The 15,924-nt window shown below is 35.8% G+C and overlaps 2 protein-coding genes across 2 annotated transcripts; both read left to right on the top strand.

Annotated features, from left to right (window-relative positions):
* The first annotated feature begins 1,532 nt into the window (after nt 1-1,532).
* LOC108682408 lies at nt 1,533-3,531 on the top strand. Its single transcript, XM_018171569.2, has 2 exons — nt 1,533-1,574; nt 1,775-3,531. The coding sequence occupies exons 1-2, from the start codon at nt 1,534-1,536 to the stop codon at nt 2,634-2,636; spliced, it is 903 nt and encodes a 300-aa protein (XP_018027058.1). The 5' UTR covers nt 1,533; the 3' UTR covers nt 2,637-3,531.
* A 2,331-nt stretch (nt 3,532-5,862) lies between these two features.
* LOC108682407 (acetyl-CoA carboxylase 1-like) lies at nt 5,863-15,663 on the top strand (the record flags this gene model as incomplete). The annotated part of the gene is given in 14 exon segments (XM_047882602.1): nt 5,863-6,075; nt 7,657-7,821; nt 8,126-8,255; nt 8,622-8,789; nt 9,087-9,218; nt 9,843-10,060; nt 10,583-10,792; nt 11,255-11,425; nt 12,127-12,217; nt 12,220-12,388; nt 12,603-12,712; nt 13,038-13,182; nt 13,413-13,640; nt 15,513-15,663. Coding segments are annotated over 13 exon segments (2,019 nt in total), but the record flags the coding sequence as incomplete, so codon positions are not given.
* Nucleotides 15,664-15,924: the final 261 nt, after the last annotated feature.

Raw genomic sequence — 15,924 nt, 5'->3', positions numbered from 1 at the left:
CTCTTCGAAATACCAATCGATGTCGTCCTTACGGTCATCGTCCAGCCGCCGACCAATGGTCAGAAGATTAATGATTGGCCCGATATTAGCTTAATTAATTAATGCCTTGGACACTTGGTTTTAAGGCGTTTTCAAAACTTCAAATTGCCATTAATAAAAACGCACACAAAAGATCCTTGCATTACTTAAATAATTATTTTAAATAATTTAATGAGTTATAATACATTAACAACGAACTAATGGAACACGAGAACAAAACTGGCGGGGGTGGGTCAACGTGATGCACTAGCGGACAGCAGCTCCAGGCTCTGCAATGAGAGAAGTTAATAATAATAATATTATAATAATTAAATAATAATTAAATAATATGAGTCCTACATGGGTCAACACTGAAGCGAAAAGTGGGTCAACGCACATGTGGTTAAATATCAATTGAAAAGACCGATTATTTTACAGAAGATCGATCAAAGTTTCAAGATCAAAATTTAGAAGAATAGGGGATAGGGGATACTAAGAATAAGAATAGGGGATACTAAGCCACCAGGAGATACTAAGCCACCAGGAGATGTACAGTATTTGAGCGAACGTTTTATTACCCAAACAGCTAGCAAATCTTTAGTTACACATACAGTATAACAACAAACTTAGAAAGTACGGTATGTTTACTGTATTAAAGCCAACAACAAAGAGAAAAAAAAATCCGCATACCCACAGTGTTACCATATACAAAAAAGTTACAATTTTAAATAAGTGAGAATAAAATTGTTTTGGGGAGCTTAAGAATATTTAAGGGGGGCTGAAGCTCCTTTAAAATATGTCTAAAAAAATTGTCTAATGACAACTCTGATTGAGGCAATTAATTGTTTGTTATGTTCGCCGCTACTTTATTCTGAGTATTTATATTGCGATGTTTATGTCACTTCAATAACTGAAATGTTTTGAACTTTAATCAATTGGTGCAAGATAAAAAATATATAAATTCAAGCTTATTATCTTCTGCACGTGTAACACTAAATTTCTCACATTTTTTTCCATATATGCTGCACGAACATTTTTTCAAATTTTCGTTTCTCCTTGCATCTCCTCCCATACATCAAATGCCTGTAAATAAAAACAACGAATCTATTTGTATTACTGAAATAATCTGCGAGCAGGTTCTTGCACCACTTGGAACCTGACAATCGGGGCCTTCACCCGCGCCGGGGGCTGGCAAGGCATGGGTGAGGTGTGCGGGGGCGGCATACGGCGACAGTTTACCTACCGCGCCGACCACAGCGCTGCCGCCGTCACGTGAGTTCTTAATACGGCAAAGTACCTATCATTTGAAATTATTACTATTCGTCGTATGTAATCATCGTATTATTTTACTGAGGTTGAGCGCCGGTTATTTGAAATTATTATTATACGTCGTCTGTAATCATCATATTATTTTACTAAGGCAACATGCCGGTTATTGAAAATTCTTGTCGCACGTCGCATGCTATCGTACTATATTTAGGCAAAATGCGGGTCATTTGAAATTGTTTCACTCCAATGCCTGAACACTCGCGACCTCTGCACACTCGGCCTTCTGGGTCAGTGCTTCTGGCTTGAATAGTCTTCATGAATAATTTTTGATCGGGATTGTAAAATCTTACTCTTTTCAATGATTTTTTTTAAGAAATTCATTTCTTTCTATCGTCGGAATCTTAATAGTAAGTCGATTTTTTAGTTTCTGATAACAGCACGGAAATTATAGTAAATTAAAATATTAATGTTACTGACTTCATTACAGTAGCGTCTTCATCATCAGATCATCTGCAGGGAGAACACAATGGGATCTGCACATCGGTGTTCACCTGTTCCTGGTGATGTTGCTGCTTGCTTCCGCCAACTTTTGGACTTCCCGATTTCTTGTTACTACCCCAAAATCAATCGAGCTGCAAAAAAGAAATAAATCAGAATACTTTGGCTCACCCGAAGAAAAACCCATGACACAAAAGAGTTCGGAATACTCATTAATATATTTGAATCCGAATTTTAATACTTCCAAATCATCGGATCAAAATTTGAGCGTAAGAAGAAGCGTTCATGTTTTGCATAATGCGGGACAGTACCTTATCGGGATTTCGGCCTGCATTGGTGCCGAAGAAACTCTCTGTGATTATTCAATGTATTTATTAGTAGATAGAAAGCTTGAATCGATCAGTGAGAGTGCAAGTAACTTGAATATCATGTTGTCACAAAAGCCACTCGATGGCAATCACTGCGTTTTCATGTCGAAAGGTTGTCACAAACTTCCACTGTTGTTTCGTGTTCAATGTTTAATCGATTTATTGCCTATTAATATGAATATGATGTATGAGGAGAATCTTCGGGAAAACCTACGTTATCCGGGTAACATTATGAAGACAATCGTATATCTCAGAGCAACAAACTTCCAAATGTATCCCGTAATTGTAATATTTTCAAGTTCGCACTCACTTGCCTCCCACACGAAAAACGTTCCGTGTGGGCAAAGTTTTACTAAAAATAGTTTTACATATGGAGAGCTGTACAGTTTATTAGGAAACTGCACATTGGACGCATCGAGGATATCATTTTTTAAGAAGTTATGGTGTGAGTCAGCAATTCGTCAGAAGTTGAATGCAGTATAAGGCAGAACCCGATTAATAATTTCATTATCGTTTTCACGCAAATGCTGTATTCTTGTAACATTGATCAATAATTCAAAATAAAACCGTTTCTTGATAGACCCAATGCACACGTTATGGAATAATTAATCTAAATGTGCAGCTTTATTTGAAAATATTAAAAGCATCTATTTTTGTGCTATGAAGAAGAATTTTATTCTGTCATGGGATTTGACATGAGAAAAATTGTTAAAATCTTATTTATGACGTTGTGATTTAATATCAAACGAATAGAATTAGTATTATAATGATCAATATCTACATATAAACTCACTTATTTACTTAGATTATATTGCGCAATCCCTACAATTGAAAATTAAATTCAATAATCCCAACTAGACCAATTGTTTTAGTCATAGTTTTCGGTGACACATAACTATTAGCCAGGTGGTTGTATAGCGGTTGAAATACTTCAAAAATTACCTGTTCAAATTGTGGCCATATACGAGTGCAGCTTTTTTCATGGTAGATATTCCATTTTAGAATCACTCCGTATGTTCGAGTTCAGAATTATATTTTGAATCATGCCTTAGCATCGAAAATAGGTACCATATCATATTTCAATTATAAAAGTTACTGCACAATAATACTTATAAATAGCTTTTTCGTTAAAAAAAGACGCAGTAGGTCGTTGTTCGATTGTTCCATAATTACATTGAATACTGTCTTAATGAATGTTCTTCCAAAATGCTGTCATACTATTAACTATGAATGGATTTTATTTTGTGTAAATTTTACTTCACATTGAAAAATCCTTATTAAATGATTGATATGAAACGCATTCAGATCACCACGTTTTAGTTTAATGTATTATAGAATTTATTTGATTCAATAAAATATAGATATATGTAATATGTTTCTCCCCTGCATCTGGTTACTCATGTTATGTGTTGAATTCTTATTAGAACGTCCCTTTACAATTTTATTAAATTAATAGTAATTTCAACGCAAAAAATGTTTTCTTTTCACCATAACGACTGATTAAATTAGCGAATGTTTTTCCTACTGACGCTGAAGATTTTGCAGCCCTATGAACAACCAAGATTAAATTTAGACATTGACTAGCGAACATCTAGGAGATAGCAGCGCGGTCACTAGACAATTTTGGTCCAGGTGACCAAAAACACATGAGCGTCATCGTACTTCAGCGTGCTCATGGGATCTTATTTGGTGATGATTTTTTGACCATGACGACTGCCTCGCATGAACTTACATTTTCCGGTTAATAATATATTTTAATTTGCTGTCATAGTAAAACCGCATGTCAGTAAATTGATTGAACTAATTAATTGCCGCAATATAGTTAATAGTATGTATCGTCTGGGTGATGTAATGACATTAACAGCGTACTAGATTCAGCAAGGTCCGATTCACAAACTTTTATTAGCGGACTGACATTGAAGCTCAGTTTAAAATTGACTGAGGATTTAGGCTCAGTGCATGGAAAGTATGTGTGAATTAATTTAAAAAATTGTATTTACCATATTCAAAATCATGTTATGCAAAATCATGTTCCTAACAATATCGAATAACATTTGACAAGCCAGGGCGCAAGTACACATTGCATCACTCTGTATGCGAGCAGCTTGGAAATAACCACATTTGAATTTCTCTGTATATTTTAATAGAATACGTAGTTTAGATGCCACTGAGGGCGAGAAAAGTTAAGGTCGGGCCGACTTATTCTAGGAGTCCTGGTGACGGCTTCATTAGCAAGAACTCTAAAAAAAACAAGCTTAAACTGAAAACGAGAACGCACTGTAGTGGTGACATTCTGCTGATCCGCGAAAAAATGCGCTTGATATTTATGGTCGATGGTTATTATCGAACAAACTCACTCCAATCAAAACAGTGTCACGAGATTGGTAACTTCATGCGTAGCTAACTGAAAACTGGACAAATGCCTGTTTCGAGGATTTTACTCAACTTAATGTATTCCTGTAATGCGAATTTGTAGTCAAGAGGCTGAATGGATGGCGCTTGCCTCGCGTTTTGTAGCTAAATGAATTTAAGAACATGCCATGCATGATAGAATTATGGCGTTATCATGGCATTCTCCTGACCATCCAAAAAATTTTCAGCATTAAAACCCATGATATGAATATTCAGATTTCGCTTTGTGATAATTATATCGATTAAAGTTGAACCAAAATTATTCTTCTGTAAACTCTAACCACAGATTCTGTACCAATCGCTTTACAGAAGGATAAAAACTTGTAAGACTATTAAAATTTCATGCACAATATTCGTAAGATCACCCAAGAAGGCAAAATTATAATGAAAATGAGGAATCCACGATAAGAGAATTTCAAGAAGTATTGAAAGTGCTCGATGGTTGGGAAATAACATGGCTCCGAAGACACGTCACTTTTTTATTTCAGCGACTCGATTGTTTAGATTTCAGAATACGATTAGATTTATTAAATAAAAAAACTTAAATCAAATTATTTTACGTCAAGGCGACACGGTCATTCAAATGCATATGTGGAATTTCACTAATATCGAATCGAAACTTTAATTTGCTGAAGTTATCCGTAATCACGTTTCAATAGAAAACGAGTATGCGAATTCACGGCAGCTCTCGCAGCCCTTAGGGCATTAATGGATGCATAGGTAATTAATTAAAATAAGTTTCAAATCAACCAAATAAGAAGTGATTTAGTTGCTCAAATTACCCGTTTTACCATTTTCATGTCAAACTGGTGGAGATAAATTATCGAATCATTATATATCGACTAACATAATGGACAAACTGAGCTATGAATTTCTCCAGCAGGTGCTTCGTCATGTGGTGAGTTGTCCTGAAAGTTCGCTTAGCGACAGCTGACCCGTCTGACCGCAACAAGTGACAGTCACGACTCACAAGCTCATAACGAAAAGCACAACACCAGGCAACTGAGGCAAGATGATTAAAGAACGAGTTTATGCAAAATGAGGTAAATGATTCAAATTAAACTCTACACAAGATACTATGATTGCATAGCATGTATGTGAAATTATCCATTATAAATTAGAAACTTGCGATAACTATCGTTTCAGCCTGCGCTGAAGTGAATTGGTCCTGTCGTCTTACTCTTAGTAGTTTGGCAACCTGAATTTAGGCTTACTAGCACTAGCTGAGACTGAGTTAGCTCGCAGTTACCTATACTTCGCAGCCTCGCAGTCGCAGGTTCTGTGGAGTGCGTACTATATGGTGAAAACGACAGTACGGTGATTTGAAATCTAAAATTTTTTGATGAAGTTTATTAATATTTGAGAATATTTATGTGTAGAATTAGAGATGAATTATCAACTTTCTTGAGGAATAATTAACCTCAATGCCAATTCTGTCGGCGTACTAACTAACACCTAGGGCGCCTAGCCGGGTACGGCAGCCTACCCAGCCTTCGTTGGAATTTGGAAAGTACTTTTTTATGAACATAATTGTAAATTGAGCAACAACTTTCTAGGATTGAAACAGCTGCGTAGCTAGTCATCACGTACGCGGTACGCCGTACGGTAGTAGTTAAACTTCAAAAATTGTACCTACTTCCTAGTGAAGTTCCTACCAGTACCTATACTTACAGTTATAGCAGTATATTTAGGTACAGGATTTAATGATTAGTTTTAGTTGCATATTTAAATGGTTTTATTGGCCACCAGCAATTTTATTACCTAATAATGACAAGATTATTGCCTTTAATTAATAGTACCTAACTATAGAAATATTTTTTACTAGAAGGCATACCGCCGATACCGGTACCTATATGTAATCTCTTGAAATAAATTTACTGTAACCGTGTAACTGCCAACTGTAACGTGTAACCAAAACAAATTTGGAATGGAGTTGGATGAATGTCAGCCATCCAATTTCCAAAAGTATTTTTGTTAATAAAATTTCATTGATTTCTTCAAGCTGGATGGAAATTACTAGAAGAAAATACCAGTATACCACTTTCCCAGTTTCCCTCCACACCCAAAGACCAAAGTCACTAGATTATAAATTATAATAACATTGGATTGGTTGGAAACTTGAAAATTGGACATTTGAGTCCAATTTCTAATGGACCTGAAAACTTTTTGAAAGTTTGGCTAACTGGCCTGGTCTGGCCAGTGGCCAGTGGCCAAGTTTGCTTACTCACTTCTGCAGGATTGGAATTTTCCTAGGTACTTGTTTTCAAAATCTTGTGGCTCTAACATGACAAATTGTAATATAATTGGAAACTTGTGGCCAGATTGTGCACTTTTGTTAACAATTACATAGGAGGTAATAATAATTTATCTGGTGAAAATCTTGCAGTCCAGAAATGGTGGGAAAGCTCTAGTCTGGGCCCTAAAGGTAGATGTTTTCCACACTTGGCTTACTGTCAAGCCTTGAGAGCCATCTGTGACACACGTCAGTAAAGTCACCACACAGCAGAATGAGCAGATACGGTACTGCACTTAACTTGCCACTTGTGAAATGTGAAGTTGTGACTCATTACTGTTTAAAACTTCAGAATTATTTATTATGTTTACAGGGACTGATTACCATGTAATAACTGTAAAGCTTTATTGATTGCAGTGGGAAATGTGGATTAGTTTTGTTAACACAATAAATCTGTTGTTTTGAAGGCTGGCATCCTGGCAACACAACATAAGTACTGTGGTGAAGTTAGTGGCATAGATGATAGATGGTGGGGATACATTATTTTGAATTTGGGGCTGTTGAGCCTGTTGAGGTAAAAGTTATCCTGAAAGTACAGCCCCATGCCAATGAATATTCATGGGGATAAGTATTTAAGTTAATTGTTGGCTTTAATTCCAAATTGAATTGAGTTGCTTTTCTGGCAACTTGCCAAGAAGCTAACTAGATTACAATAAAAGGCTGTACTACATAAACAAAAAATTGATTATATAGCAAGTTAATTAGTTTTCATTAGTATTTCATTTTTTATTACAGACTTTAAATGATTCATTAGTTTTCATTAATTAGTTTTCATTAGTATTTCATTTTTTATTACAGACTTTAATACTGCAGTAGAAACACTCAAGCAGAAGTGCAAGTTGGACAGGAAACCAGCAAACCTCCAAGATGGCTGAGAAGCCAAAGGACTCAAGTAGTCACTTCAGCGTGGCATCACCTGAAGAATTTGTTCGCAGGATGGGAGGCACTAAAGCCATCAATTCTGTGGGTTGCAAGTTGTTTACCAAATAATTTATTGATTATTGTTTTCTATGTTGATTTTAATTCTTGAATTCTTGTTCAAGGAAATGCTTGAAGTGGTCTTTAAATAAGCATTTCTACATGCTCCTACTTTATTATTAATGGATCTTTGACTATTTTAGTTAATCTTATTGTATGCCATTTCATAGGAACTGATTGCAGTATTTCTTAGATACCAAATGCTTAAGTACTGTGTGCCAATATTTTACATTGTATTTAACCATCAGATCATTGTATTTCATGCTCTTCTTTGTGTGCAATTTCTCAGGTACTGATTGCCAACAATGGAATTGCAGCTGTGAAGTGTATGCACAGCATCCGGCGTTGGTCATATGAAATTTTCAAAAATGATAGACAAATCCAGTTTGTTGTTATGGTTACAGAAGAAGATTTGAAAGGTGAGTTTCATTTTGTGTAGTGTTACGGTACCTAATTTTATCCATAGTTTCTTCATGCATTTTTTATTTATAAAATTCTTAATGGTGGCAATGCATTAGATGGTCATGGATGTAATAGGTGCTAAATTTTTATTTATGGTAAACCATCTGCTGGTAAATGTTTCCTTGATAAGCTTTCAGCTATAAAGTAAATAATAAAAGTATTTCAAGTTAATAGAGTGTCTATCTATAGTTATACCTCTAAAGATTGTAATACCGTACCACACCATATTAATTTTTTTTATGCTTCAGAAGAAAAAACTGAAAACTGAGTTACAATGGGGAAAAATTTAAGATAACCTAGTAATCTTCCAAACTATTTTTCAGCTGGTGCTGACTACATCAAGCTGGCAGACAGAACAGTTCAAGTCCCTGGTGGTGCCAACAACAACAACTATGCCAATGTGAAGCTCATTGTTGATCTTGCTGTTCGATTCCAAGTAGATGCCGTGTGGGCAGGCTGGGGACATGCTTCTGAGAACCCCTTGCTGCCAGGTAATATATTAGTTAATTTCCACATTTACTATCCTTTCCTCATTTGGAAATTGAATTTTGTGGAATTTTCTTTCCTTGTAGTTGTGTGCATAATATGCTTACTATATGATGAAATCCCAACAGTCTTTGCTGCAATTATAGATTAAATTTTATTTCAATAATGCTTTGTTCTCAGTACAGTGGGTATAAAATGAGTGAGTAATGAGTAGGTAAAAAACTCAGTCGTGGACATCCAAATGGTTTATTTTTCATCATTTTATTTTCATAACATTATTTAACATATTTATTTGTTTGCAGCAAAACTGGCCAAGAACAACATAGCATTTCTGGGTCCACCACAACAAGCTATGTGGTTCCTCGGTGACAAAATTGCTTCTAGCATTGTTGCTCAAACTGCAAATATCCCCACACTGCCTTGGTCAGGATCTGGTGAGTGACCATCATACTTCATGCAAGAATACCTACGAATTTATAATAACCTTCTGTTGAACTCAAACGCACCCATATTGAGAAATCATGGCGTAGATATATTTGATAAGTTCATAGTCACACATTTGAAGACCTGATTTACTGGCATGTTACTCTAGTTAGCCATCAGGTGGTTTATAGGTTTACCGTCAGATAAGACTATTTTAATGTTTGGATCTGAATTTTGGACCAGATTTCTCATTTTATAATCAAATTCAAAAACACATTGTTCATAATATTATCATGAGAAGAAGGAATCCTATTAATATTGTACTGCTCTCCTAATAGTATTGCTCCTCTCCGATGGTTGACAATGTCACATATTTATTGCTCTTGGTATTATCTGGTGTTTTATTTAGAGAATCAAACTCCTCTTCTCTGGCATTACATTTCAAGAATCCAACTCCTCTTATCTGACATTAAATTTAGAGAACCCGACTTGCATTATCTAACATTATATTTGAAGAATCCAACTCTTCTTTCTAACATTACCAAGAATCCAACTCCTATTATCTGACATTATGCTTAAAGAATCCAACTTCTCTTATCTGACATTAAATTTAAAGTATCCCAATCGAACTACAGGCCTCCAAGCTGAAATGACGGAAGCCGCTGATGGATCACCGCGCGTGTCTATACCGCGCGATCTGTACGAGCGTGGCTGCGTGCACAGCGTTGAAGAGGCCATGGCGGCCGCGCAACGCATTGGTTTGCCTATCATGATCAAAGCTTCAGAAGGTGGAGGCGGTAAAGGCATCAGGAAGGTTGAGAGCGAGGACTCGTTGCCTGCTTTGTACAGACAAGTAAGTCGTAGGAGACTATAAACTTGTTACTATTCTCTGGGAATGTAGAAACATTCCCATTATTCTTGCATGTAATTTCGACTTCATTGAATTTTTTCATTATCCTGTATTCTAAAACCTCAAAATTGTTGCACTATGCGTTAGTTGATAGTATAATAGATAGTAATTCAAGTTGATGTTATAAAACTCAGGTTCATGACAAAAATATTTTTTACCATTTATTTCCCCTTGTTTACCAACTCGGGAGGTTTATGCGTGCACATTTCAAGTGAATATGGATACGATTAGCAAAGATCCTCTATTTATACTTCGGATGAAGTGACTGTTGTGAAGCACACTGTATTCAATGATGATTTCGAAGATGGTAAACCATTCCTTTTTTTTGTTGACAAATTTGAATCATTTCTTGAAGCCGTTTTTATTTAAGTAGACCAACGATTTCATTTATCTAGGATTCCAGGTTAATTCTTTTGATTTGTAATTGAATTCATCAGTTTTCTCTCACCCAGTCCTACTTTACAGGTGCAAGCTGAAGTACCAGGATCGCCAATTTTCATCATGAAGCTTGCCAAGTGCGCACGACATTTAGAAGTTCAAATCATTGCTGACCAATACGGCAATGCTATTTCTCTGTTCGGCCGTGACTGCTCCGTGCAGCGGCGACATCAGAAAATTCTTGAAGAAGCACCATGTGTCATCGCTAAGCCTGACGTTTTCTGGAAAATGGAACAGGTTTTGATTTATAATATTTGATTGTGAAGGCATCCTTGATGATTATACCGATGCTAGCATTTTGAAATCTTACTGATGCATTTCAAACTAGCTAGGGATTTATAACATATTAACTTGGTGTTATATAATGCAATCGTGTTAAATTCAATGTTGTCTAAGGATTAACATTATAGCTCTCTTATTATTGACAACGTGAATTTTTCAGCTTTCTGATTTGGTTCCTCCTAATTAGAACTTTAATTGGTAGTATGTTCTCTTTCTAGGGTACAGTTACTGTAAGTTTGCAATGGATTAGAATATTAATTAATAGTGGGTTCACTCTGTAGGCTGCGGCTAAGGTAGTGTGTTGAACTATAATTAGTGAACTATAAGTAGTGAACTATAATTGGTAGTGTGTTCTTTTTATAGGCTGCTGTTAAGCTCGCGAAGGATGAGAATATTAATATTTTGTTCACTTTGCAGGCTGCTGTTAAGCTTGCAAAGGTCGTTGGGTACGTGAACGCTGGCACTGTCGAGTACTTGTATGATAACGATGCCAACTTCTACTTCTTGGAGCTGAACCCTCGACTTCAAGTAGAACATCCCTGCACGGAAATGATCACGGACATCAACTTGCCAGCAGCGCAACTCCAGGTGCGCTGCCATATTCAGTCAGTTTGATCTCTAAGATTCAAGTTTCCAACAACCGAAAAACTACCGACTGCATTGCTGTACTAATGTAGAATTGGTTCTGTTTGTGGTTATCGGCTCTTTCAGTCTGTAAAATCTATCTCAAGTACGAATTGATATCGATTTTCATCTTCACTCAATAGGGTGGTCTATATTTCCCATAACTAATTCAAGCAACTATCTGCAAAATGAAACTAGAAGTTTGAGTTACTCAGGCAAAATAGAGACAATTAGTGAAAATAGACAATTAGTGCAAATAAAATTCCTTCATTATTAGACTTCGCTTCCATTAGAATCAATGATAGGCTGGAGATGCACGGTGAAGGATCGAAGTCCCGGAAGTTCTTAGGGCTTTCAATTCCTTTCAGATTTCTATCCTAGATACGTATACTTGTATTAATGGCTCTGGAATTCGTTGTTTACAATTATTGTTATAATTAAATTTACATTTTTAGTTTTTAAATATTGAAGTTTCATTTACATTTTACATTCTTGAAACTATAAAGATTATTTTTAATGTTTTCGAAGTCATGTTAAATTGAAAATATTCAGAATATATTAAATTCAAAACAATTTTACAGATGATATTCGTCACTCTGAGTTAGCCATTTATTATAATTAAGTCCAGATTTATTCGTAACGGCAGTCTGATTGTTATTATTTAGGTGGCGATGGGATTATCGCTGTCACGCATTCGTTGCATTCGTGTGCTGTACGGCGAGCTTCCCTGGGGAGACACAGAGCTCGTCTTCGATGATTGACAGGTTTCAAACCAAGTTCAGGTTCAGTGAAGGAGCTTAATTTCCGCAGCAGCAAGCATGTTTGGGGCTACTTCAGCGTGTCAGCGTCAGGCGGCCTGCACGAGTACGCAGACTCTCAATTTGGCCACTGCTTCGCCTGGGGCGAGAACAGGGAGGACGCCAGGAAGTGAGTGACTCGAGCTCCCTTATCTTGTACTTTCAATTATTCATTACGAATGTTGTGTTAGTTGAAGCATATTGATGGATTATCAGCTGAAAAACTGCCCTGCTATCTTAAATAACAGTTTTTCTCGACTAGCGTTCCTGCTATTGCAATATATATTGCACCATGCACGGTGAGATTTCAGTTTCTTCATTGAGTTCCGTTTTATTCTTTGCAGAAATTTGATAGTAGCATTGAAGGAGCTATCAATCAGAGGCGATTTCCGTACCATCGTTGACTATCTCATCTCCCTGCTGGAAACTTCCACGTTTCAAGACAATACAATTGGTTTGTTCATCATTGAGAAATTCATGTCGCAATCTTTTTTTTTTCTTGTGGTTTTGGTGTTCGTGACGAAAAAATTATGTATAAACTGAAACCACTCCAAAGTAATGCAAATGAATTATTTTCCATAGATCTGAACACATTTTGAATAATTTGTCGCCACCTTATGAACTCAGCAATTGATTTAAATCCTTCAAAATTCTTAGCTGCCTACGAGTCAACTTTTCACGGTTTGTTAGAATTTTCTCAACTTGCGCATTTCGATTTAAGAAATGTTAATAAGGATTTATTCGTTTCTCATGCTTAGTTTTTCCTGTACTCTCTACAGACACAGGCTGGCTTGACAGTTTGATTTCACAACGCGTGCAAGGCAAGAAACCTGACATGGTCGTGGCGGTCCTCTGTACGGCCGTGCACATCACTGATAGTAAAATACAAGACGCTATCAATCATTTCCACAACTCTTTGGAGAAGTAAGTATTCCTTGTTTTAAACTGGTGTTGTATCAAATTGGTGATGTCTCAATCCGAATATTTTTGCCCTCTGTTGCTGGTCGGTTTCCAGATAGAGAACATGTCTGATACTGAATATTCTATATTCTAGCGCAAAGAAATTTTTCACTGACCTTAGCATGAAGTTGTAGTTTGCTTCTTTATTTCAATATTCAGTTGAAGGTATGTTGCAATTAATCAATAATTTTCAGAGGTCAGGTTCTCCCTCTGAAGTCTCTGAACAATGTTGTGGACGTTGAGCTCATAGGCTCAGGCATGAAGTATAACTTGAATGTCGCCAAGACGGGACCAGCGCAGTTCTTCCTCACGCTCAACGGATCGCATAAGCTGGTGGATGTGCTGCGTATGACCGACGGAGGTCTCCTCATCTCCGTTGACGGCCATAGCCACACCACTTACCTGCAAAATGAAGTCGACAAGTAAATCCTGCATGCTATCGCCATTATTTTTTTTAATTGCAAAATAGCCTTGTTTTTTTTTTTGTATTTCTGATTGAATTTCGTGATAAGTACATTGACCGAAGTCGACAATTAATAGCTGCATGCTATCGCCATTGTTTTTTTAATTGCAAAATAGCCTTTGATTTTTTAATTGCAAAATAGCCTTTGATTTTTTAATTGCAAAATAGCCTTTGATTTTTTTTTTTGTATTTCTGATTGAATTTCGTGATAAGTACATTGACCAAAGTCGACAAGTAATAGCTCACCGCTTTTGCCGTAGATTTTTTAATTCTAAAAAAAATGTATTTTCTTTTTCCAACACTTCCCTTTAACTTTACTTCTTGTTTGTTTATCTGTCTGCTACAAATCTTATAATCGATATTTGACACACTTCTACCTGTCCAATCATTCTGAAATTTTGCCACTTGCATAAAGCTGGAGACAATGCATGAATCAATTGTCAGAATAAATAATTTTATAAATATAAAATTTGGTTAACATTTAAAAAAAATTTTAAAATTATCTTATTAATATTTACAAATAAAGTAATAAATTCATTGTACGTGTGTAACATAGGAGACACTGGATTCTTTAGAAGTGTTGTCTTTAAAAAGTAATTTTTAAACACATATTTTTCAGTTATAATATTGTGACAGATCTTTGATCGAACATAAGAAGTGATTTCTATCTGCTCTTGCCATTTATTATTATTACAACACTTCTCTTTAACTTCACTTCTTGTCTGTCTGTCTGTCTGCTACAAATCTTTTAATCGATATTTAACACACTTCTACCTGTCCAATCGATTTGAAATTTGGCGCAATTGCGTAAAGTTGGAGAAAATGCATGAATCAATTGACAGAGTAAATAATTTTATAAATTAAAAATTTTTTTATTTCAATATTCAAAAAAAAATTGAAAAAATAATTTCGTTTCATACAAATCTTATAATCCATATATGACACAATTTGACCTGTCCAATTGATCTGAAATTTTGCACAATTGCATAAAATCAGAGACTAAAATTTAAAAAATTTTGATATCTTAAAAAAATTTGAAGAATAATTTTTTTTTTCAATATTTGAAAACGAAATTAGAAATTCATTGTACATGTGTAACATCCAAGATACGTACTGGATTGTTCAGAAGTGTTGTCTTTAAATAGCAATTTTTAAACGCATATTTTATTTATAATTCGGAAATGGTCTATGATGGGGGTTCTAGCTAAATTTTCGTGATGGATATACTGATCAAAGTCAACAAGTAGGTATATAAAATATATAATTGCTGTCTGCTTTTGCCAATTTTTTTCATCCTAAAGGGCAGTGGATTTCTTTTTTAACCTGAATTTTGATATATATGGGATTGATTATAACATACCGGTACTAATAATTTTATTATGTTAACACAATAAAATGATGAACAACTAAAAATTTATTTCATTATCGATGTAGAAAAGCTATTCATAAATTCATTAATCTGTCAATAACGTTCATAATTGTTTTTGTTGTTTTGTCACTGGGTATTGTTTGTTGGCTTGGTTAATAGGATCAATCTGTATTCTTGATTTCTTATTTTTCACTTTGGTTAGACATTTCCTTATCATTCAAATTTCAAATATGATTTTATGTTCATTTTCCATTCCTCAACTCGTGTAACATTACAAAAATCCCGTAATAAGAAGTAATTTTTCAAAGGAGCGAGACTAAATAACGATGAAAAATAATGAAATATTGTCTTTTTCTAGGTACCGCCTTAATCAAGTCGCGTAACATTACAAAATTCCCGTAATAAGAAGTAACTTTTCAATGGAGCGAGACTGAAAAAAGACGAAATATTGTCTTTTTCTAGGTACCGCCTTAACATAGGGCATCAGACCTGCATTTTTGAGAAGGAGAGCGACCCAAGCCTGCTACGGTCAACAGCACCTGGCAAACTCCTGAACTTCCTGGAGGAAGACGGCGCTCACGTGACTGCCGGCAGCCCCTACGCCGAAATTGAGGCGAGTNTATTCGTAGTATGTGTTTTGAACATTAGGGCCGAAAATTGGCACTAGTTTATTGGTGAAAATAGTCACCCAGATTATATTATCCGCATTCAAAAATTGAAAACTTGATGATATCATCCTGGGCAGATCCAAGACTCGATCAGGTCGATCGTGAACCGCTACGGGCGTCGTTTGTGGAGCTTGCGAGTGCTGCAGGCCGAAATTAAGATGCTCATCCGGCACAGCCCTCAGCATCACACTGTGCCCATACGCCTC

Source organism: Hyalella azteca, unplaced genomic scaffold (genome assembly GCF_000764305.2).
Source record: "Hyalella azteca isolate HAZT.00-mixed unplaced genomic scaffold, Hazt_2.0.2 contig10835, whole genome shotgun sequence".
Classification (NCBI taxonomy): domain Eukaryota; kingdom Metazoa; phylum Arthropoda; class Malacostraca; order Amphipoda; family Hyalellidae; genus Hyalella; species Hyalella azteca.
The sequence above is the reverse complement of the archived record's forward strand: the minus strand, read 5'-3'. Positions and strand labels throughout refer to the sequence as shown.